The 25,752-nt window shown below is 37.4% G+C and overlaps 1 protein-coding gene across 3 annotated transcripts in view; it reads left to right on the top strand.

Annotated features, from left to right (window-relative positions):
- LOC131678608 (transcription factor hamlet) overlaps positions 1 to 25,752 on the top strand; it is a 290,300-nt gene that overhangs the window by 176,919 nt on the left and 87,629 nt on the right. For all 3 annotated transcript variants that reach the window (XM_058958826.1, XM_058958825.1, XM_058958827.1), the window contains exons 4-5: positions 18,965 to 19,084; positions 19,157 to 19,274. In XM_058958826.1, the coding sequence (XP_058814809.1) occupies positions 18,965 to 19,084; positions 19,157 to 19,274 (238 nt within the window). The remainder of the gene's footprint in view (positions 1 to 18,964; positions 19,085 to 19,156; positions 19,275 to 25,752) is intronic.

Raw genomic sequence — 25,752 nt, 5'->3', positions numbered from 1 at the left:
TACTGGACGTTGTTCCAAATGGCATTCTTAACAATTTTACTAAAGACGCGAAGGCTCTTACTATTGTTAAGAGTTAATTCTTCATAATTACATCTAGGAGAATTAATTATTAACATTTTTATTATTATAATTACGGTCTCATGCTGAAATTTTTTATTCGAAGATTTATTCCACTTTATTCTTTATAATTTTTCAAAGGTTCTAATTAATATATAATTAAAAAATAAAAAAACTAAAATTATAGAAAAAAAATCATGCTGATCATTCCGTCTGCCTTCTTTCTCGCTCGTGTTTGCGTTCATGTCGTCATCACTAAAGTAGCTCTAATTGTTACTGTTAGATGTTTGGTACTTTTTGTTTTTTCGTGTGACTTTATTATGGCCATCTTTTTTCTTCCCGAGGTTTGATAACTATTGCCTTGGTCATACCGAGGCATATTGTTTGTGTGGCATTTATTTTTTAGTCGGCTGTTTTGTCTATGGTGTATCAGCAGTTGTCGAAGGCTGTTTGGTGATGCTTTGTTTTTTTTTGTTGAAGACGAACCACTTCGACCAGTATATAGATCTATTGTGATAGTTTGGTGCTGTTGGTTGTTTTTAAATGAGTTTTGTTTAGTTGTTTTGGCGCATGGCTTACCGTAGTGTGCTGACTGGTTACATAACCGGCACGTGGATATCTGCCCAGGGTATGTGCCTAGGGATGTAGACGGTGTAGGTTGGTTTAGTCACATTCATCCCAACCGAGCATCGTCAAAAATGCCAAAGAAAAAGTTTCTCTAAGTGTCGTTTGTGACGGATTCCACTTCTCCATACTTTGACATGAATTTTTAAATATAATCCGTGCTAGTAGGGAAGGTGCCAAATCGTGTAGGCGAATCTCCGTCAGATTAAGGTACATACACACGGGGATCTTGGTTTTTACGGTTTCATATTCGACGTCGTGGTCCATGCTGTTTTTCGCTATGAAGCTTTTTGCTCAGCTGAGGAGTGGACTGTTATTAGTACTAATTGTCTCGTGTAATGTAGTTGTATGGGTGACACTTCGGTAAACACAAGTTCCATTTTCACCTTGATTAACTGTTCCACCTCGAGCACTACAGGTCTACGAAAAGTCAGTTATGTTCTCCCGTAATAGGCGAAATTTATTTTCAAGTTCATTCATTCCATTGGCAGTTTGGGATAACGGAACCTTGCTGTGTGTATATGTTACACGTACAAGTTTTATGTTTGTATGCTGTTCGCAAGCGGTGCGCTTGTGACTTAAGATCTGTATGAGATGAGAAAGCAGACTGTATATTTATTTTTCTTGCTCGTAGACTATTTTATAAAAGTTACCTCAAATTCTAGCATTCAAACCAAATTTCTGGTTACGCCATTGGACAGGTGTCTAGCTCAGATCTAACTGTAAATCCATTGTTCCACTAATTGGACAGCATCAGTGTTTTGTTGTTTCCCTTTAAATATCGTCAGCTACAGCTGCGACGCAAGATCTTTAAATTATTCATATTAATCATAAATATTTGTCATAGCTTTCAACATTGTTTAAATCACTCATAATAATTACTTTTCCAGCTATTGAAACTGAATTGAACTTTGAAAGTCGTTCTATATACTTTTTAGATCTAGTTGTTTGGATCTAGCAGTGCAAAAATCCAACCTTTGATATATTCTTTCAGGCTTATTTTTTTAGTTAGGTATAAAATAAAACAGGAATATACATTTAGCAGTGTAGATGCCCTTAAACATGTAATAACTATTATCCCATTCCAAGGGATAACATTTCCCGATGTGGTACTTACTTAACGAAAGACCCCGACTAGGTGACACTTCCGTTAGTTCAAGGGATTGGGTAGTGGGTTGGTATTTAGTCATGATTCGCTTCAGGATTTCAGGTTATAAATGCAGTAACAATCCCAATAGCAAAGAGCGTATTCGTCGAAAATTGAATTCCAAAATTTCATCTTTCATTGGTTTCTCTTGTATCTTATAGGGAGAGAGAACAAATAATATCTTTATGGTAGCCATTTTCCTTTTAATAGTGCAACGTTCCAGCGAACTAGGTTGATTCATTGGAATGACACATGATCGGAACCTGCTTGTTTTTAGATGTTTAACTACCAAGCTTCGTTTTTGTTTTCAAATAATAATATAGAATATGCTTCTGGAACTACATTCAAAAGAAAACCCTTAATCGTATTTTTTCTTTGCCCGGAAACGCATTGAGCCGTAACAAATGGCTCAATGCGTTCCCGGGCAAATTCTTGGGGGCTAAGACACCACACAGCCCCATGCCAAATTTCACAACCATCAAAATACCATAAAATCAACGACATAAAGTGGTCTAAATTACCCATAAATATATCAAAATATAATTTTTCTTAAGGATCTACCGGACCATGTTAACGGTGTTTTCATGGGTTCATTTTATTTCAAACACTTTGATAGTGCCACCATGTAGTGGAGGTAAATTTGGATAATGAGATATTATGGACTTATGGTTTGCTAGGGTTACCATAACTGAGCCGTGGATCTTATACAGGGTGTTTGGTTCATGGTTAAGAACCTCTCGAGAGATGATTGACTGTCATATTTGGAGAAAAAATCGTTCTACACATGCCTTCTAATCTCAACCGTTACTAAGTTATTGAATTTTTTGTGTTAAAAACTTAGTTGCCTTAAAATAGTTCTAACTCAAAAAATAAACTTTGTATTTCAAATCTTTTGGATCCATTGGATAGGTGAGAAAATTTTCCATTGAAAAATGTCCTCAAATGTTAATGAGGTTAATTAACCTTTTCACAGTAATTTAGTTAAAATTTAACAATTTTGATCGATTTTTCGTTCATTTCGCGAATATCCTAATAGTCACCATCTAATAACATCACCATTTTAATAATTCAAGTTTTTAGTCTTGAAGAGTTGTATAATTTGTTTTTTGACAGGATACACTTATCTTGTCTTGTTTTCATGTGTTTGGGTTATTGAACTTGGATATTTTATCTCATATTCACTAATACTAGCTCTTATTGAAAAAGTATGGCACTTATTGTACCTTTTCTTAATTTTATTCGAAAGCCAGGAAAATTTTGCAGAGAAAAATGTATTAATACCTTTCAGTTAAGTGGATTTAGTATTCTTTTAGATGTTAATTAGTTTAAAGTTAATGTTATTATTAGCATTTTCGTTATTTTCTTAAGATAATAAATAATAAACTTCACCATTATTATCATGGAATAAATGCATCTCAGCAAGTTCTACAATTCTCCCTTTGACTCCATTCAATTATCTCTTTTAGTTTCGAATCAAAATCATTCATATCAAAATCAGACTCCTTCTCGTTTCATATGCAAAAACAGCGATTTCGTACCCACTACATTTGTGATCAGGTCATGCTGTGTTAACTATTATATTGCAGCGAAATGAAAAGCGATAGGGATAAAGTGTCAAATAACAAGTTGTAGAGAATATTAAGGGGAACCAAATGAACAATAGTGACGATAAATTTAGTTGATTAATAATTAGAATAATTACAAAACGCAAATTTTGAGTTATTTTACTAGTAAAAAGTCATATAGTACACTTAACTAAAAGATATCTGTACATACATCGAACGGAAATTTTCTCAGCTTTCCAATGAAGCCCTGGTAAAGGCGATATAAAGCATATTTTTTAGATTCGAGTCTTTTAAGAACTTGCAAGTCTATTACAGGAAAAGTTTAGAAGTGAAATTACAAGAAAACGAGAAGAGATAGGAATATTATGTTGAAGAACAAATTATAAATCGTCCTCAAACCCATCTTTTGGATAATAGATATTGCTATAATCATAATTCATTATTTTGAGAAACTTAGCAAAAACCTCATCAAAAGCACCAACTTTTAACTACTTTACAACTAAAAGGTAATTAAAACTAATTGACTGAAAGATATAAGAACACCATTCAATAGAAAATTTTCTCACCTTTCCAATAGAATTAAAAGATTTAAAATACGAGGTATACTTTTCGAGTTAGAGGTATTTTAAGATAAATAAGTTTTTTACACAAAAAGTTCAACAACTCTGTAACGGTTGAGATTAGATGGAATGCATAGAACGATTTTTTTTTCCAAATATGACAGTCAATCACCCATCAAGAGATTCTTAATCATGAATCAAACACCCTGTATATTTTTTGCAATATGTAAAATGACAAAAAGATATAACACCTCAATACCGTCGTTTGACCTTATTAGCACAGTTTACTGCAGCATCGTATTTCTTATCGGTAAACCTGCGGTGTTTTCTGCATTTCACTAGGGATCAATCAGTCTGTCTTCTCTCACGTTTTCGTTCACGTCCATTTCGTCATCGGTACTGCTTTCTTGCATTTAATAAATCATCGATTTGTGATTTCAAATATATGTATACATGAGCCGAGATAACTTTAAAATCTACAGTTTAAAAAAATAGGAAATATTTCGTGTTCGTTGGGTTTTGTGCACGCAGTTTGTTATTACGTAAGGAGATCCTTTTCTCGGTTATGTCTTTTACTGAAACTAGGGGATTAATACAACATCCATCACACGCATCTCCGCTCAAGTTCATATTATCATCATGACAGCTATCTTTCTGTTCATGATCACGCAATCTTACTTGCTTTTAAGTATTAATCAAAATCCATTCTCCTTTGTGTTTGCTTCTTGTTGCTGGTTCTCGATTTGAAGATACTAGATACTAAACTATTGATGTTTGCTCTCCGGTTGGTTTCCTGAGGAATGAATTGAAAAATCCAACATATTCCAAATCAATACTGAAAATAAGAGAAATTCCGGTACCTTGGTAATAATAAACTTTTTATCGTATTCTGAATTGACTCTAATATTAGAAGAATTTTATGTTAAACCCTGTTCAAAATAATTCTTTGAACTGTTTTTTTTCTGGTGCTGAATTCAGTAAAAAAGAGACCCACTTTAGGTCAACGCCTACTTGCTCATACATAATAATACGCACAAAAAACAATGATCCACATGTTAATCGACAATCATTTCAGATGGTTTCAACTAGCAACTGGCAAGCCGGAATATCACCCACTCCGCTAGCAAGCAGTAAACCGATTCGATTATGACTCCCATAAAAACCAGAAGGCACTACACTAGTCAGATTTACAACGGTAATAACAACAGTAGAAACAACATAATTTTCGGATGTGCCACCACCCTCCGCACTATCACAGGCACCCTTTTTATTAGGGGTTCAACCCACAGCTCGTCCGTCCCCCTTGCTGTACATGGTCGAAACCGACGTCCACCCTCTCACCCTTCGGATAAAGCAACAGCAACAGAATTTATTACATTATTACGCAAGTCATTCCTACCACGATTTCTGACGCCCGCTTGCGACTTTCGACATTTTGCCAAGATATCATTATTGCTCAAGGGGTCAAGTGTGTGTGACTGACTGACTGACTGGCTGGCTGACTGGCAATTGGTCCAGGGAGCATGATTTATTGCCACTGATAGAGAGGTTCGGAAACATTGTTCATATTCTAATTTCTTTTGTAAGATGATGGCAGGCCACTAGCTGAGTCCGATAGGATCGGTGATAAACCAAACAGAAACTTTAATAGAGGAGTTAAGGTTCAAACAGAACACTCCAATTCTTCGACCAAGCCACTGCAACCAATCGAGTGAAGGGTCGTAAAATTTTATTGCAATAAACATCAGCTTCCATCTATATATAACTAAATATGTAAGACAGATTTACGATCCATCATCATTCAAGATGGCGCCGTTGGTTCGGATCCCGGAGCTCGATTCCTGGTTGACAAACAGATTAATCACGAATCAGCAAAAACTCAGTCTCCTCGATTATCTACTCATAATTGATATCTCAGTTCCAGATTTGAGCTGTGCTGTAGCTGCCAAAAATAGCTACCGTTTATCAATCTGATCTGCTGGCCTTATCTCCCTTCGCCATATTGCACGCTCAATTAGCACCGAAATCCATTCGAAACAGTTGCTGCGGTTGCGTTTGGGTGCTTTTTCGTACGGCTGCAGTATTACGCACATCTTCACGAACATACGCTCGAGTGATCAAAATTGATTGTTTTGTTACTTGCCGGGTCGTGATGTGAAAACTTTCTGAATTCCCTCGGAGGCTAAATTTCGAGAACCGATGTGTTATCTTTCAGCATCGTTGGCTATGCAGATCAAACGTGGCACCCCATTTCGTTATAATTCACACCTCATCACGCTTGACGGTTTGTGGAATTTAATTTCGAAATTTACCAATTCATCACACAGCAGATTGTTGAATTGTGTCCTCCTAACACGCTACAGAAATAGCGATATTCATACGCATAATAGGTTTCGTGTGGTCAGCCTACAAAAACATGCGTGGTTTCGATGGTGACATGGTGACAGTTTGACGCATACGCCACCATTTCAATCCTGAATAAAAATTAAAACTTTTTTATGCGAAATGAATTATTTCACAACCAATTTTTCGCTCCCAGCGTAATGAGAAAAATCGCCTTCCCGTGGTCACCAGGGCGAAACCTTTTCGTGACAAATTAATTCCGGATGAGAAATCGACATCCGGCTTCATCCATCGTTCGACGGGTGAACCGGACATGTTCACACGGGTAGGCAGGAAAAGAATAAAAAAAACGGTTCTGAGCGCTCAAATTGAAATTAAAAAGTTGCAATAAAATTATGATTAAAAATGCATGCTCGGCGCACTACATGTGTGAGCGGTAGGGTGGTTCCAGGTACGACTATTTAAAAAAAAATCGTTTGACGCAATTTGTTCTATCCACCTGGGACGAAATGATGATAAAACAGTCGATTTCTCTAGAAAATTGTCAATTTCTAATATAAATTGAATTGATGTGTTTTAAAAGTCGTCCAAATAGCAGAGGTTTCTCATAGCTCAATTTACTCAATCTAAAAATGGTTTTATCTAAAAAAGAAAAAAAAAAGAATCCAAGCAACCCGTCGATCGGAATGCAGCATAAAGCTTGCACGCGAATGGCACCACCCCAATGCTCAACCGCATCAGGCAGCACCATCGCAAAGTTGCCAATTACGAGAGCTTCAAAGTTCTTTTTTTTCGTTACCAGGATCCTTACACACATTCGAAATGATGAATTTTTGCTCATTCAATTTTGAATTTCAGCGATAATTATGTGTTATATGAAATGTGGAAGTTTACATCAAAGTTAGTGGGAAAGCTCCGCGCTTCGGTCGCAAATCCAGTGCAGAACTATTCGCGAGTTCAGTTGTCAGAAAGGATAAAGTTTTATGAGACATTATCCGACGGAAATAGAGTATTCTATGTGCAGTCAACTGTCGTTGAGTGGTGGAGTGCAGTACTAAACAAAGTTCTGGTAGTTCTGGTGAAAATAAAGGAGGTTCAAAATGTTTTAAAATAGTGGAGTCGACTACGACCTGACATTCGGGTTACGTAGTTTGGACTCAAACCTAACCATTCTTGAAGGATTCAGGTAATTGGTACTGACAAATTCTGTTGTTTATTTGAAAAACTATATTCAAAAATTGAGGAATTCACAAGTTCTTGAGCACAACTTCAACATCTTGGACCTGGATATTCATTTCACAAAAAAACAGATTTCATCAAAATACGCAGCATTTCGATTCACGTTTCAATTTATTATGAGGGCAACAACCACTTTGACAAAACTCACAGAAAATAAATGAAAACACTTTCGGAATTTTGCAAAAAAAAAACAATCGTGTTCGGCAAGCGATCCGCGGATGTTGCAAAATAACTAAGTGCTTCGTCACAATTGTATTCGAATTAGAAAATGCTTTTGGATTTAAGAAAGTGTGATTAATAGTGTCTACGCATCGATCGTAGCTTTGTCGTAAGCCTGATGTGAAAGGAATCTATGTAAAATGGGTGTTCAATAGAGTAATAATTTCTAAACATAATCATATAACAGTACTGAATTTGAAGAGTGTTTGAAAAATATCTGACTTTTAGTAACCGATATTGTGTGTGCAATAGTTTTTAAATACTATTTGCATTGAATGGCGGCATCAAAATTGCAAAAAAAAGCATCAACTTCGCCCGTTCTGTCATGAAAAATATGTTTATTAACATTCTTGGACTATAGAGGATTCTCATCCAAAATATGTTGTATGTAACCAGGACATTCTTGTGCTACTTACATAAAATTATTTAAATTTTACATTTCAGTTACCTATGTTAAATTCAAAATCTCACCTTATGGACAAATGGCGAACATAACGGCATATTATGCGCCAAGGTGAAGAGCATTCGACGTGTTTTCTATTCCGTCTGTATTACATGACAGGCATTGAAAAGAATGGTACGGTTCATACTAACAGATTCGAGTTATGTTAATGTTTCGATTTGCAAATAGTTTTAAATGAACTTTACGAGACATTGATGGTATTGAAAACTTCTTTTAATTTAGTCATGGGTGCTCTTCGATTTCAGAAACCGACACTAACTTTTTGTCGGAATAGCGGAATATTTCACCCAAGCAATTTTGGTGTTTACACAATTTTTCTCCTTAGGATGAAATATAGCATAGTTCTTTTGATTGGTGGTGGTGGTCACACGGTTATAAAAACGCGAAATTAATAACACGCTAACATAAGCGACGACTTCGTGCGGGTGAAACACCCACGCGATAGAAATAACGCGTACAGTAACATAAAAACGCCCGGTCCTTTCACGATAATACAAATTCAGTTGCAAATGCATTCACAGATAACTACAAGTCACGAGTTCGCAATCATAAAAACACCCCGGCAATTAAATCAACGTGTGTACGTAACTTACGAATTTATAAAAGTTGTCTCGAGCGCAAAAACACATTAAATTGCACCACGGAAAAAAAACGCTGTAGAAAATTTCCTAGTGAACTGATCCTTTCCAAACTCTCAGATAATAAAATACAACCCATTAGTAAGCTTTTCGCATATTTATTGCATTTAACTTCAATACCATAACCGTATGCTCGCACCTTTCGCTTCTCTTCACTCATTAGGTTCTATGCAATATCTGGCTGCAGCTTCTTCTATACGGAAACACACTTTTTCTGTATGTCTTCCTGGGATTTGATGTTTCCTTAGTGCCTGCTTCATAATTGCTCAGTATTTTTCGATGGGACTTAGTTCTGGTGCGTTGAGGGGGGGGGGGGGGGGGTTATCTGGTATGAAAGTGACCCCGTTTGTTTCGTACCATTCCAGGACAACATTTGAATAGTGACACAAAGCTAGATCCGGCCAGAAGATCCTAGGGCTTCAACAGAGGACTAGGGCTGCAACAGAGGAAGCAGACGCTTCTGTAGCCACTCCTTGAGATAGATCTCCTCGTTTAAAGTCCCGACAGTCACAAACGACGCACTCCGTTTGGCACATGAGCAGATCGCTTGCCAAATCATGTATTTATTGGCAATCTTTGAAAATTTCTGCTTCCTTTCTTCCTCCGGAACATCAAACTTGTGCTGGGCGGTGAAAAACATTAGCCCCGGAAGCTACTGGAAGTCCCTCTTGTCGTAAGTCTCATTATCCATGATGAAACAATGAAGCTTCGTCAGCATCTGGGTGTAGTTTCCGGGCCAGTGACGTTTCCACCGTATTTGCTGTTTGACACAATTTGGAGCCTTCTGAACTTTGTGCATATGCAGTCCCTCCTCTGAACGAAAAACTTGGACAGCTTCAACTTTTTTGCCACATCCCTGACCGACGCATTGGGATTCCGCTTAAACGCTTTCACTACACGCTTGTAATCCTGATCACTAATGCAACATCCCTTCTGGCCGAATTTCTCCTTCCTTGCGATGCTCAGAGTTTGATAGTAACGTTTAATCACACGACTCACCGTTGACTGCACGATTACGAGTTGTTTTTCGATATCCCACCAATTTTTCCAATTTTCAAGAAACTGACAGTGATAAAAATACAGTGTAAATAATACACTCTGAACTACTTCTACCCAAATTTTCAAGAGAAAATGCCCAATGAGTTATTTTCTACAACATTTTTTCCGCAACTTTATGTGGGACACCCTTTATATTCTTCGACTTGTCTCCCAAGTAGCATTTCTAGTTTTATAGCACACTACAAGTGCATTCTACGTTTTAAGAAGGGCTTCAAGACTGCCATATAACCTCAATTGTTACTAGGGCTGTTAATATAAGCAAAAAAAAAACTCGATTTCCTAAATCTTGATGGCAGGAGCGGATCCAGAAAAAAGGAAGGGAGGACATCTAAATTTTGATTTTCAAATGAACATTGTACATTACTGCCCATAAAAGCATAAGAGTTCCTTATTGGAAAACAGCAAGCCGAGAAAAACGATGTTCAAGATTTACATTGTCTTTGAGCCAAATGGATGGGGCAATAGACCGGCAACAATTTTGATTTTTTTTCGGAACACTGTTATTTCACATGATAATTGGATGCACAAATCATATGTAAAATATGAGCTTTTTCTGATAACTCTAGTTCACCTACAAGAGGTTTGAAGTTTCTATGGTAATATATATGGAAACTCGGAAATAAAAACTTAAAATTAAATAAAAAATCCACAGTAACTCTGTGTACCTCAAAAATTTTGGCCGCATAGCTTATTTTATAATGAACAGCTTTGTTGAAGATTACATATTGATTGGAAGTTCCCCGACAAAGTTATTTAACTTCGAAGACCAACCGATTTTTTTGAAATTGCCTATTCTAAGCATGTGCGAGAAAGAGAGGCAACACATAACTTTATATGAGAATATCTTTTTACTGCAAAATCGGATCAATTTGCAGTCTTTGGCAATGTAGATCCTTACACCTGGGATGCACAAGATGATACTGGCATTTTTTAATGAATTTTTTGTTTCTTTTCCCTATTTTTCATACATTTTACCATACAAACTTGAAAACTCTTGTGAGTGAGCTAGAGTTTTCAGAAAAAGCTCATATTCGACAAATGGTATGTGAATCCAATTACCGTTTGATTTAACAGTGTCCCGAAAAAAATTCAAAAATTCTTGCCGGTCTAATGGGGCAACCATGTTTTTGTAGGGAATGTGTTCGGTTGTCGGCACACTTTTGTTTTTGGCTCACAACATTACTCCAATTGCACAATATTTGGGAATAAGCATATCAGGAAAGCTAGAGTCCTTAGCTATTAACTGATGAAAGAATTTAACTTATTCTGTCAACATGAAAAACTTTATTAATAATTTCGTAAAATGATAATTTTTTATCATTTTGAAAAATGTGGTCGGTTGTCGGTACCCTAAAAAAATTTCCTAAAAATGAAAAATATGAATGAAAATCATCAAGATTCAAAGGGAAAAGGAAATTTATTCATTTCAACAACCATCAAAGGTATTTTGAACATCATTCTGCATCAGAACCACAATCTGTGTATGTGAAAAAGTGGTGCGAATATTACGCACTACTAATGCACTGACGGATTGCATTCACTGCAATTGAGTGAGTTTCAGGCAGCCCATTTTTTGACCTAAGCTTCAGACAAATCAGATAGAAGCCAAAGGGGGAGGAGGCTGCAGGGTACCCTACCCCGTTACAACTGCCCCATTTTTTGGTCGTGACAATCTGGTATATACAGTGCGACCCAGCGGTGAAAACACGACCAAGTTTTCTTTATGTAAATGTAACGCTAAACCGGAATTCGCCATCCTGGGTTTCAGAATGGTACCAAAGATCGATCTCTGGTATCTATTCGTTAAACCCGTTCCAAAAATACCCATATTGATTAGGTTATTGAGAACTCAGCATTTGCCATAAAACTGTAACCTTTTTGAAAACTGAACAAAAAAAACCAAAGGTTGTTTCGATTCCTTAAAACGATAGAAAGCAACGTACTTAGGATTTTTTAGGTATTTGGATTTTTCGCGAAATGGCACACTTTTTAATAGAAAATCGCTGAATATGACATTTAAAAAAAATCTGTCACTGAAAAAAGTAAGTTTGAATACACTGAAAACACTTCAGAACGATATAAAATCATTTGTTCGAGTTAATTTCCGACTACCGCAAAAAAGTGGTTTCGAGAAAAATGCAGTCAAAATTTTTAGTATACTCAGTAATGGTGACGATTTTCCCTTAAATAATCAGGTATTATAGGTAGGTTTCTAATTTGTTTTTAGCAGTAGGATTAGTAATAATGATGCAAATCAAAATCTTTTATTCAATATTCCTAGCTATTGTGGATGCGACGGTATTCAAAATATGTTGCTCACTGCGAGGTCAGTCGATATCGAAATAATCGCGTTGAGGTAGCTGTTATCAAGAGCTGCAATTTCAGTACTAGTTCTCAGGTCGCCATGAAAATTTGAGTAAACGCTATTAAAAATATGTACTTCAAATATACGCAATCATTTTTTTGTTTTTTGGCCTAGCATGACATATACAGTTGTTTACGGTAATTGAGTTTTTTCATTAATAATGCATTGAATGAAGAACCTTAATATTTTAGTCACAAAGCATTAGTAATAAATCGATTGTCCACCTATGTTAAAGGCATATTTTTCGCTTTACCTTTAATTTGATTTGACTTTCGAATTTTTTTCGCAATGATGTTTTTTTATATATTTCGTTTATTTGACGCGGCTCATAGCGGTAGCTAAACGGAGCCGTGGATCTTTCATATGTTAACAATATGTGAAAATTAAAAATAAAAGCAAATATTATTGATTACCCGTTGGATCTCGTGCGCGCAACTTTTTATTGCGAGCGGAGACCTTCTTTCGCGGCTCGCCTACTGCGTCATGGAGATCATTTAATTCTCTTCTATCGTTGTCTTGGTGCTCAGATGTTCTTTCATGCTTACGGGTGACCAGTGTAAATCCGTCGTCATTATGTTTATCTTCTTCGCCGATATTGCTTACAGTGGTGTTTGGGGCGCTGGATGCTGCTTTTGCAGTTGTCAATATGGACTGAACAGCTGCCACAAATTTTGCAACCGTTTGTGGTTCAGGTATTGGTATTGAAAACTCTTTTTTGGGTTGGTTTTCCGTGGATTCGTTGGGAATCGGTAGTGATGAATTCTCATCTGTATCTTCCGCGCAAGGTTGTCCGTGGTGTGCTGTCTGATTACACGTAGGAGTTTGCCCCTCGTGGGTGCATAACGTAGTTTGATTAATAGTAGCTTCGTGGGTTTTAAGTTTTATAGTCAAGTGGGAGGGGATAGGTCTTTCGATCCGCATCCTCACCACAAGAACACCGTTAGGTGTACCCGGGAAGAAATTTCTCCACGTATCAGGTGTAACGGATTCTACTTCTCCGTATCTCGACATGTATTCTGCAACTAGATTAGGAGGGGTACGTGGTGATAGGTCATGTAACTTTACATCTACATAGTCTTTTTCTATATACACGGGAATCTTAATTCCAACTTTATCACTTTCAGCCACGTGCTTCAAGTTGTTCTGCAAAATGAAACGTTCAGCTTTGGCTAACGTGTTGAATGATATGAGTACTACATTGCGAAGATGTTGATACTGAAGGTACATAACCTCCTTGAGCCTAAGCTGCATCTTCACCTTCAGCAGGTATTCCACTTCACTAAAACTCAATCGTATTGAACAGAATTTAAAGTCAACGACCGCTGTGTTGAGTCGGAGCAGACTTTTTTCGTCAACTTTACTCATGACGGCACGAATAAATTGAATATTTCCTTTGTTCTCGAGACAATGCATACTAGATCGAGAGGTTGCTATCTGTTGTTCACTTGGTTCGATTGTACGTCTGACTTGGGCAGAAGTAGAAAGTAGACTGTTTCGCAATGATGTTGTCTCATGCTAATTTGATCGATATAATATCCGAAGAGGGAGTTCTAAGAATTATAAGAAATGTCTCATCATACTGTTAGATGGATTAAAAGCGTTTTTTCGTAGAGAATACAAACGAACAACGGACAAAATAGACGATTTATTTCTTTTCATATTTTGTCCGGTTGATTGTCTGGCTATACAGTTTTATTTTTAATCAGAAACAAACTCTTCTAACTCATCTAACGTTTCTATCTACTTCGGACCTTTTTAAAGGGTTCTAAAAGTTTATTGATGTGAACAGTATAACATTGTGGCATAAACTTTACCGATAATTGTTGTTTGGTTGTCAGATTTGTTATTGTACAACAATCGATTGTCATTTGGTTTTTCAGTTGAACAAATAAAAGATAATTAGATGTACAGCATATGGTAGTATACTGCACACGATACACACGAGAAACGTCCCTTGAAGAACACATGATGTTGCGTCACAGCATAATTTATGGCCGTTCCATTTGCTTTCATCTTCGTCATCATCTATCGATCGCGGAAGGCAGTGAGAACGATCTCACTCCCAAAAACGAGAGATAAGGAGAGTGAGATCCACATAGATTTGGCCGTGTTGCTAGAATGTCGTTACGTTTGGTTTAATATTAATAGATTATTCTGTGTATGAAAATATATTTGGGCTCTAGTAGAGAATCGACCACCGCCGTAGGCGGTCGGTTTACCGGTTATTACGCAATAAATACATTTTACAATATTTGGATTCGGAATACGAGCTTTTATATTTATCGGTGCGCCAAAAATAGTTGGCGCCCTATCGATCATGCAGCAATCCACCGTCTAAAATAAAACAGGTGTTAAACGGAATCTTTGGCCGCATCTCCCGATTAAAGACAGAACTTATGGGACACAACGTAGGGCCTAGGCATTAGACGTATCACATGATTATCGCATTGGCGACAGTAATCGTACTACTGCCTCAAAAGCAAGACACACACAACCACCCCCGTCGCCCAACACATTTGATCTGTTTTCAGCCTTATTCTGCATTACGACGGATCGCTTTTTCGAACGAATGTGATTTGCTTTCTTAGTAACGACAGCAAAATCAAACGGGAGCCTTCTTCGATCGAACCACATTCGTTCGAAAATGCGATCCGTCGTAATGCAGAATAAGGCTGTTTAATTCACCCCCGCCCCCCCCCCCCCCATCGTCTGGTGTCTCACTGATTTTAGTTCATTATCCATCGGACTTTGGAGAGAGACAGAGCTAATGAAGACTGTCGATTTCTGTCCCTTGCCTAGTTAACAGACGTCGTTTGAATATATAAATTCATGTAACTAATTTATTATTAAGATTTTTGAGATTTCCAACGAAAAAACAGATCGAAATATTGAGTCAAACGGAATCAATGGTGTGAAAAAATCTCGCTATATAAGCAGTGGTATAATCGCTATCGCCAATGCGATAATCATGTGTTCTTTCTGGGACGTCATCATAGCCCATGGATAGCATTGTTTCCGAATAACTTTATGTTTCGATCTACTTTTCCGTTGAACACTACCAGAAAGCATATTTATTTTTTATTCCAGAATGTCTAGATGTCAAAATCTTCCATATCTATCAATACTTGTATTCCTAGTCGATACTGGTTTATCGAAACCTATCAAGTTGTGTTACAACAACTATAGAGGTACGTTATTTGATATATTGGGAAATGTTTATGCAATTAAATTATGTCACATTCTATTGACATATTTTTACAACTTTGCTACTATATATGTATTGCAATCGATTGATCCTCATATCCTTATTTGAAAAAAAAACACAACAATACAAGCCGTGGAAAATTCTTCGAGCGATTTATCACCCAATGACATAATCCCCTCTCAGCAGCCAAATAAGTGCATCTTCATCACCGAAAGCATCCTCATCACACTTGGATGAATTTCAAACGATCCGACTACGACAGTCATCCCAAATGCGGTAGCGCAACACCCGACCAGACGGAAAAAAGCGCACGCACGGCACGATGAACTCGAGTATTAATCTCGAGTACCCTTGACTCGTCAGAGTGTGTTTGTTTAGGAACCGACTGATGAAGAGTCCATGTAGGATAAATATCCTCAGCGGAGACATCGGCGGAACTGGCAGACACTGACTGCGTTCGTTTATATGAAAATGAGAACCGTTACCAGTCAAGAGGACGAACCCAATTTTCCACTTAATTATGGAGTTATTTAAAATTTTCGACCCGACTGCAGAACATAGTAAGCCGAGGCGCATAAAATTGAAGATTTATCGGTTTCAATTAATTTTTCCATCCTTTCCGAACTGTGCAGGCCGCTCTGTCACAGATGGGTCCAGTCGGTGGTCAGTTTTTGAGTGACTAATTGACAGCAATTAATCGGTGACGCCTACACAGATTGTACGCACCCGGTTATGCAATCTCATCCGACGTGGTCAACTGGATTGAAAAGTGACAAAGGTTTCGATAGGTGCAACTCCCACAGACAGCGAACGACAACGTCGTCATCGTCAACAGTGCTCTCATTTACGGAGGCGCCTTTTCTGTTACAATGGCATAAATCAATTTTGTACATACAGCCTGTGGGAAGTTGCCATACGAAACGAAAACCCATACAAATGTCAATCAAAGCTGTCAATTCTATTCTCTCCCTATCTGCATTGGCTTGTACAGAGCCAATTTGCATACCACAGGAACTGATCCGTCGTCCATCGAGCATCGGAGTCCTGCTTTGAAGCTACAGAATCGTCCCTTTCGGAAATCAATAAACAAGTCATTATGGTTGAGAGGTTTCTCCGGACATTAAAAATTCATAACGTTCAATTATCGATCGATTGTTGCTGAGACGTTCCCATTCAGGTTCCAAAAGTGAAAAAAACAACACAACCAACATACCGCAAAGATTTCCCAAAGCAGTAACTTTCCTGCCGGGAGGGAAGGCGGCTACCGGGCGCATTAAAAAAACACTCCTCCAATAATTTAATCAGAATTGAGCAACTGCGACGCAGTTTTGCCCCGGAGGGGATAAAAGGCCGATAAGTTGTGTTTGGACCGGGGGTAAATGTGCCTGTCGAGGAGGTGGAGAAAAGAACATATTTCCCACATTAGGCTAGGCAACGACGACGCGACGATCTCGTTCTGAACGCTCCGACCCCGGGGGTGCGGAGTTTCGGTGTGATAAGGGCAATTGATTTTTCCTTCTTGTGTTGGAAAAGCGGCGGTGGCGCTGGCGGTCCGACTGATTTTAGGGATCGGGGTAGATGTGAGTAGCTTGAAGTGATGGGAAACTATGACCGTTTGAGCAGTGGGTAGGTGTGGAGGAGATTATCCCTTTCGGATGGATTTGTGGCGAGCTGGGTGTCAGTGATGGGTTGTTAAGTCGTTAGAAAATATTTGTGAGTAGAACCTACAAGTTATTCCTGATGGTTCCAAGTTAACCATATCCGTCAATTTGGGATGTTAAACTATAAAGTTGGTCATATTTTAATTGTCCAAACAGCGGGAAAATCGAATACCTCGTTAGAGCAAGTGCAACGTTTATTTTTTCACAAATACTTCCGGAGGTGGCTATTTCTTTAAAAACCAATCTGAGAATTTTCCATTTTTGTTTTTATAATTTAATATTCTACCAAAAAAACCACCATTAAATCTATCCCATCGTCATCATTGCCAGAAATATAAACTTCCCAGAATCCCATTTTCAACAAAGCAATCCCGAAACATCGCCCAGATTTGGTCACGCCAATCAGAGACAGTATGTATCATTTAAAAAAAACTTCCCGAAGGCAAAGCAGGCGTCGGCGGCGCAGCGTGACTCATAGCAACCGCACCATTGCACACCGCCCTAAGCCACCCGATTCGAATCCGATTCCAGATGATAGCTCACGTTCATTTCCCGAGAGCCCCTGCACGGTGCGTCAATTGTCCGCCAGGGTGAACCGATTTTACGATTTATTTGTCAGTTTGTGTTATTGTGAAAGATCACGTACGTAGATCATCTTTCCTGTGTGCTCGGCTCACCGACGTTCGAATGCATGCGGATCTTCGGACGTGCCAAAATTGGACTTTTTCACACTCTCGGTTTTTTTTTCTCGTACCACTCCGTTCCAAAAGCCCGTAAAAATCATTCTTTGTGTCCGATTGATCCAGTTCTCGGGCCCGAAAACGGACAACGGAGACAAAATTGAAATGCGATTTACTCGAAATAGATTATGATTCTTTTACTTTTGTCAGGATCTTGTAATTTTCTTGTTGCGATTCAAGTCCTCAAGCTGTTGTTGCCGCAAGAGGTGGGTGTAGTCCATTAGTCCAGTGAACGACGAAACGGAGGAGGATCGCTTTTGCAGGATTATCCCGAGGATTTGGCCCCCTGTCCGAGGTGCGAAGCGAGCCAGTGTAATCCGGTTGTTGTTTGAATGGAAATTTAATTTTCACTCTGAATGAGATTAGCAACGGATGACATTTCGGTGAGAAGCTGCACGGTCCCCGGAAGAGCCGATGAATGGTTGCGTTTAAGCAGGTGAGATGATGGACGCGGATGGGAGGATGGCGAGCTCGGATCGGTGCGTGAGTGGACAATGGAGGACTATTTTGTCACTGATTACAAAAGGCTTCGGGCCTCTTTGTGTTGCCGAACGTTGAAAGACCGAATTTGTCTGCATGTTTCTCGGAAGACTCTCACCGATTATCAACGATGTTAAAAGATGTATGGGTTTCAGCTGATCAGTTAATTTAATGATCGTACCAAGTGCTTTGTGGAGGTTATTGCTTTTTCTCATGCATATCTTGTCATCTTGAAGCTTATAATGATTATAATGATTATAATCATTTAATTTTTAAGGGGAAAGACGACGTTAATGAAATACTATGTGAAAATACTTATCTATAGTTTGGTTTCCACAAACAACACACTGCCATCAAACGTCTCATTAATAAACTTTCATCACTAATCGCCGGAAAAATATGTATATATGCTGTCCTTTACTAACAGCAGCATAGCGCAAAAGAAAACACGCAACCGAAAGCAAATACCCTCTGCTCTAGACCAGTCCAGTCTCAGTATGCCAGTTTCGATGGGTGTGCGTGTCTCGGCTAACCGAACAGTTAGTTCACCATCCTACCACCTCCGACTAATATGGCGCCTTTCAATCTTTTTCTTTCAGTTTATGAACCTTCGCGGTTGGCTGGATGCGACGCTTGAGACGACCAACTGGTCAAGAAATATCCGCAGCACTAGCAGCCTGGCGGAAGTGAATGTGCAAGAGTACGTCAAGGATGGTTATGTGAGTTAACACGCCTATTTTGATCGGTGTCGCCCAATGTCGAAACTAACAATCGCTAATCTTGTATTTCAGCTATGGTACGAAGTGATATGTGATATCTGCCCCGGGCAGGAACTGCTGCAGAGGCCAAGGATCCCGGCACACCAGCACCGGGGGGAATCGTTTGATGACAGAAGCGATCGTGGTTCGGGTGAGTTGCTTCGTTGTATTTAAACAGTGTGACTAATAAGCCGTGACAGATGTTTGGGCAGAGGATTAAGCGGTCCGGGCCGACCCCGAGCCGTTTAATTGAGTCGGAAAAGACGTGCGCGCGTGATTTGAATTTACCGCCAACAATGGGAATCAGAAAGGATTTTGATATTCTGAAGCGACCGACCCGTTGCACGCGAAATGCAAATCAAATGAATTGGGGTTTTCGGGATTATCGAGTCGGAGAGAAGTGTGCGCTCGGGCAAATTGAAATAATTTTAATCTCTTGGTTTAGATTTTTATCGCGTGTCGTTCGCAGGTTTCTTTTTCCATGGCACACTGCTCCGTTCATTCGATGCAAATGCAACAGCTGTTGTTTCGAACAGTTAACACTTCGTTAGCCATCTGTTGGCGGTGGTTGGAATTAGGCATCCAGCATCTAAATATGCTAATGTTTATGAGGTTTCCGTCTTCTTTCATCTGTAACAACCGTGAAAATTAGACACGGTTTGACTTTTTTCAACCCCTTTTTCCAACTCGCTTCACGTGTTTCGGCAAAAGCTTGAACCGAATGTGCTATAGGGAAGAGATCATGCTGGTGATACTTTCTGCATTCGAAATTGATTTACCATGAACGATGAGCAGGAAGATCGTGTAGGGACGGCAATTTTGTTGTCTGCCTCTGTCAGTTTTTTTTTCTGCGCTGCATCCGCTGCTCCTTTTGTTGACATTTATAATTTGCAAATTAGGCGACGACGGTCGTGTTGTTGCGCTTCGGTAATAAAGTCATAAAAAATCATTGTACCATGATCGGGCAAAAAACCGTGGGACAAATCGATTTCGGGGCGGGTGAGTGATTGAATTTATGGGCTCGCGGCGTATGTTTGGGATATGGATGCAGCAATCTTTGGGAGAAATAACTATAATGGTTTTGTACGTTGTAGATCGGAATTAGTTATTATTGAGTAGTGCAATGAGTTCAAAAATGTTGTTAGTAAAAGATATGGTGTTAATTGTTTACCTACTGTAGGGAAATTTTTTTGACGTTGACAAAATATTTACAATACGTACAGAATTCTGAAATAAATAGGGTTAAGTGCCTATTTCTAACCTATTGGGGATGGTGCTTCACTAATTCAATAATTACTTGGCCTACAATCGATGGATTGCGTACAAATTGGCATCAACAGCTTAGCTTCGTTGCTAAGAACTAAAAAACAACACAAATTCCCTGAAAACGGTGACATTCTGGTACTTGAGCGCAACGAAAACTCGAATCGAGTCCCCTGATGCTGCCACACCGTTTGACTCAATGCGTTGAACAAAGATGGCAGACGCTACTAACGGCTTCAAATTGGTAGGGTGATAATAGAAATATGTTGAAAAGAGGCTCATTACTCTAATTCAAAGTCGCCGCCGTAGGTGACTGATATATTTGTTCAAATGCTAGTGAAATACACTTTTTGTCATAAATTTTTTGCTTCGCTTGCAATAAATGACACGACAAACCGGTGCACCATGGGCCACAAATCGATTTTTTTGGTCGAAAATCCAGAACTTATAAACCGTTAGTACTAGACTTTCAGTGTCTTTGGAACAAATTCTCTACAATAAGTGTTCTTCATTTTAAGGAAAACAAAATTAGGGTGGCTCTCTCGATTTTTGAAATAAAAAAATTATCTTCTGAATGAAAAAAGATAGGTGAATATGACCTTCCAAAGAAATGTAGAGAAATCAATTTTGAGTAACTTTGCTGAAGACGTCGAAACTCTATCTTCAACGGTTTATATTTTACAGCGATTTCCCTTGTTCCGTTTAGGGTGGCTCTTAAAAATTCAGTTTTTTTAATATAACTTCTTTGAAGTTGATTTCTCGTAAATATCGACTTCAGACAAAAGTTAGCTCTTACAAATGCGCACATTTCTTCTTCAGAGGCCAACTAATTAACTTTTATATAAACAGAGTTATTGACGATTTTATTCTCAAAATTTGACATTTTCTAAGCTAAATAACTCCGAAGGTGGCAAAAAGTGGCAATCAGTGTTATTACCATCTGATAGTACTTTAAAAACACTACAAAATAAGGGGTACATGGTTTGTCTCCTATCGACTGTTCATGTGAAATGTTTGCTTATAAACTACCTCTATTCCATGAGCCAAAAATCGATTTTTGTTGAAAATCCAGTTTTTATATCCCGTAGACATTCAGTGTCTTCAAAGGAATTTCTTCACAATAAGTGCGCTTCATTTCGGTGTAAAAAACAGGGTGGATTTCTTGCTTTTTGGAATGAAAATAATTTCTCCTGAATAATAACAATAGAAGACCTACTGAAAATTAAAAAATAATCATGTTTGAGTAACTTTGTTGACAATTCCTTAAATATCGTCAGAGGCATTTATTTTACGGCATTTTCCATTATTTGGTTTAGCTTGCCCTTTAAAAAAATAGTGTTTCAATAAAATACTTTTGAAGTAAATTTTCCAAAAAATTTGAAATTTCGTTCTGATAAGTTCCTATTTTTTCTTTGGAGACCAACTTATTAGTTTAAAAAACTAATATGGGATCATCCATAAATGACGAAGTATTATATGGGGGAGGGGGAGTATTGTATTTTGTGATGATGTGTGACGACAGAGGGGTAGGGGGTCATGTCGTGCTGCGTAGTTTTTTTAAAGGGGGCTAACTAACATCGTTTTTCATTTTTTTATATTTTTCGTAGATAAGGGAGGGGGGAGAATTACCGTCAAGCTACGTAATTACCAGGGGGGGGGGTATTTAGAGGTTTGTGACGAAATGCTACGATGGGGGAGGGGGGTGTTAAAAACCACTAAAAAATGCTACGTCATTTATGGATCGTCCCTATAATGATTTTCTCAGTTGTAAATTTTTTTCTGTGCGTTTCAACAATTTCTACTCTGATAAATTAAAGTACCTTTTAATACATAGAAAACTGCCCACTTTGAATAAAAGTGGAATAACCCACTTAATGGGTAAAGAGCTTGTACGTCAACTTGGTTACGTTTTACCTATTGTTTCTTGTGGAAAACTTACAACGAAATACGTAAAAAATACCCATTAATGAAAATCGTCCCAGAATGAAAAATACTGAAAATTTATATTATACAACACCAGTTACATTATTTTCCTCGGTGAAAAGTTTAAGAATCCTGATAGAATCTCTATCCTAAAAGCCTAAAATCAACATAAAAACTGTCACTTGACAGAATCCCTGAATCTTCCAGAGCAGTCGAAATTGTTGAATTATCGCATATTTGCACCATCCTTAGTAGTCTAAACTTTCGTTTTTAATATATAGGTTATCTCGCTTGAAGTAATTCATAAAGGACCCATTATTAGCATCAATTAATCCATCGACATAACCTCATCGAGTTATTATAAAATGGATAATGGATGGATATCATTGATAAAGTTTTTTTGTCGCGTATGGAAAATAACTCCGAAGTAGGAGGCTGCCAATCTATCCGTTTGATAATAGTAAAAATACTAATAATGAGAGCTGAACAGCTTGTCCCCCAACGTTCACGTGGAATTTTTTTTTTTTTTGTTAATTTCCAAAGACAAAAAATTGTATTTTGGGAAACTATTAGAGCAAATTACAGTGAGCTGAAACAGAGGAGGTAATATAATTAATAAAAGACAAATAAATCATTAATGCTAAACAAAGGGTGCTTCCTTTACGGTAAATCTGAGCTGAGCTTTCAATATATTGTAATACGTTGATAATAATTTCTTTTTTTCCATGCGAATAAAACGTATGCCATGCAAATACTCCAAACATTCTTTTTATAAACCGTTGTCCGAAAACCACATGTTTTATGTATAATTTCACTCCACGAAACAAGTTTAGAATAACATGTTTCGAGAGTACCATTAAATTTGATTTGCATCGGAGATCCGAATATGTGTATATAAGAACGGCGACTATGATTAATATATATTTTAAGTACGAATTTAGATGAATTCCGCATACATTCTCTATAACAGAGGGAGTTTATAAGCAAATATTTCACATAAACAGTCGCTAGGAGACAAACTATGTACCCCTTATTTTGTAGTGTTTTTGAAGTACTATCAGTTGGTCATAACATTGATTGCCACTTTTTGCCACCTTCGGAGTTATTTAGCTTTGAAAATGTCGAATTTTGAGCATAAAATCGTCAATAACTCTGTTTATATAAAAGTTAATGAGTTGGTCTCTGAAGAAGAAATATGCGCATTTGTAAGAGCTAACTTTTGTCTGAAGTCGACATTTACGAGAAATCAACTTCAAAGAAGTTATATTAAAAAAACTGAATTTTTAAGAGCCACCCTAAACGGAACAAGGGAAATCGCTGTAAAATATAAACCGTTGAAGATAGAGTTTCGACGTCTTCAGCAAATTTACTCAAAATTAATTTCTCTACATTTCTTTGGAAGGTCATATTCTCCTATCTTTTTTCATTTAGGAGATAATTTTTTTATTTCAAAAATCAAGAGGGCCACCCCAATTTTGTTTTCGCTAAAATGAAGAACACTTATTGTAGAGAATTTGTTCCAAAGACACTGAAAGTCTAGTACTAACGGTTTATAAGTTCTGGATTTTCGACCAAAAAAATCGATTTGTGGCCCATGGTGCGGTGCATGGAAATATTGGGGTCTAAAATTTCGATTTTGAAATGAACATCTTATAATGCGTTATACGTAAAAATCTCTTTTAATGAATATCAGTTTTGGTGGTCAAGTTTGGTATGAAATGATTTTGAGTTTGAAACTGATATAAAATTGAAACTAAATTACCCCCAGGACCCTCCCGATGGATCCGCCACTGTCAATGGCTATGTGAACGATTTTCTATGAAATCTAGGAGTCCGCCAGCTTCTGATTTTCAACAAAATTGGGAAGAAGCTTGATGCAGTTATATTTTCTTTATCTATCGCAATCGGAATTGAGATATTAAGATAGCTTGTTCTTGGCATGCCAAGATTAGAGCTGCTCAATTTGAATAGTATCAATGAAAATCTGAAATCTTGTTACATTCAGCTACAGCACTTTTATGAGGCGAAAAAAATTCACCCTGAAATCGAAATCACTTTGCACATTGACTTGCATTTCGTTTAGATCACACAATTGTAATATGGTATCTACATCTTGTTGAAGAGCACAGTAATCAAGCGGATTCTTGATGGTACGGAACAACGTCTTAGGGAACAACTTTAAATCTTTTGCGTTTAGTAATTCGTTAGTCAGTAATCGTGTTACAAATGTCGTTAACGAATAATATGAATATCAAGGGGTCAGTATGTCTTCCTTGCGGGACACCAGATGGAATCTCGAACAGGCTGGAGTTTAAAGTCATCTTTTACAAAAGCTGATCGACCAATCTGATAAGAGTTGATCCATTATGTAATTCAAAGCATGAGACTCATGCGACGCATTTTTTCTACAGCCAGCTTATGCGGAACTTTATCAAAAGCCTTGTAAAATTCAATATATATATATATATATATATATATATATATATATATATATATATATATATATATATATATATATATATATATATATATATATATATATATATATATATATATATATATATATATATATATATATATATATATATATATATATATATATATATATATATATATATATATATATATATATATATATATATATATATATATATATATATATATATATATATATATATATATATATATATATCACGCAAAATATTTGTTTAGCTTATATATCGTTTTAGTAGTATTTTGAAAACTTCAATTGATTCAGAGCAGTCAAATGAACATAGTAATTATTAAAAACAGTACATATTACACTAATTGAATTCAGTACGACGAAAATCAAGTCCTAGAAATCCTCTCGATCTGGATGCTAGTTCTAGGTGGCACGTTGATGCCTTCATCAATAGACGTGGTTAGAACCTTTCCTATAAATACAGTTCGCCTAATATTTCTTCAATATATTCCTGTTTAGCAAACTGAAACGGTCCTCATAGGGCGGACATTTGGTTGGATTCTGCAATGTTTACCGTATAATTTTTCTTTGTATTGCTTCTATTCTGCAACAAGGACTCCAAACTACCACGATTGATTCAAGAATATACCGTACTAGTGAAAGATAAAGTACAGATCACGAAATTCATTAGCGACTCGAAAAATGATCCGAGTTTAATGTTAACTTTTGAAACGATTCTGGAACAATGGTATCTGAAAGTGTTTGAAAGTGAGTCTTCTTGCGTTGCGTTGCGTAAGCACGGTATACTTCGTAGATTGCAGACTGCTGACTCTCATTTCCAGCCAAACTACTTGAGGAGCATTGTTTGGGAATAACAATTGATCCAGTCCAAGCGAGATTTTCGCGTGAGAGACAACATTGCGGGCCACGACCATCTTTACCGTAACTTGGGATGAGAAAGGAAGTGTTTATGTGGTACTTACTTAATGGAAAGCCCCGA

The sequence above is a fragment of the Topomyia yanbarensis genome, chromosome 2, assembly GCF_030247195.1.
Source record: "Topomyia yanbarensis strain Yona2022 chromosome 2, ASM3024719v1, whole genome shotgun sequence".
Lineage (NCBI taxonomy): Eukaryota > Metazoa > Arthropoda > Insecta > Diptera > Culicidae > Topomyia > Topomyia yanbarensis.
This window is presented reverse-complemented; position numbering and strand designations above follow the sequence as displayed.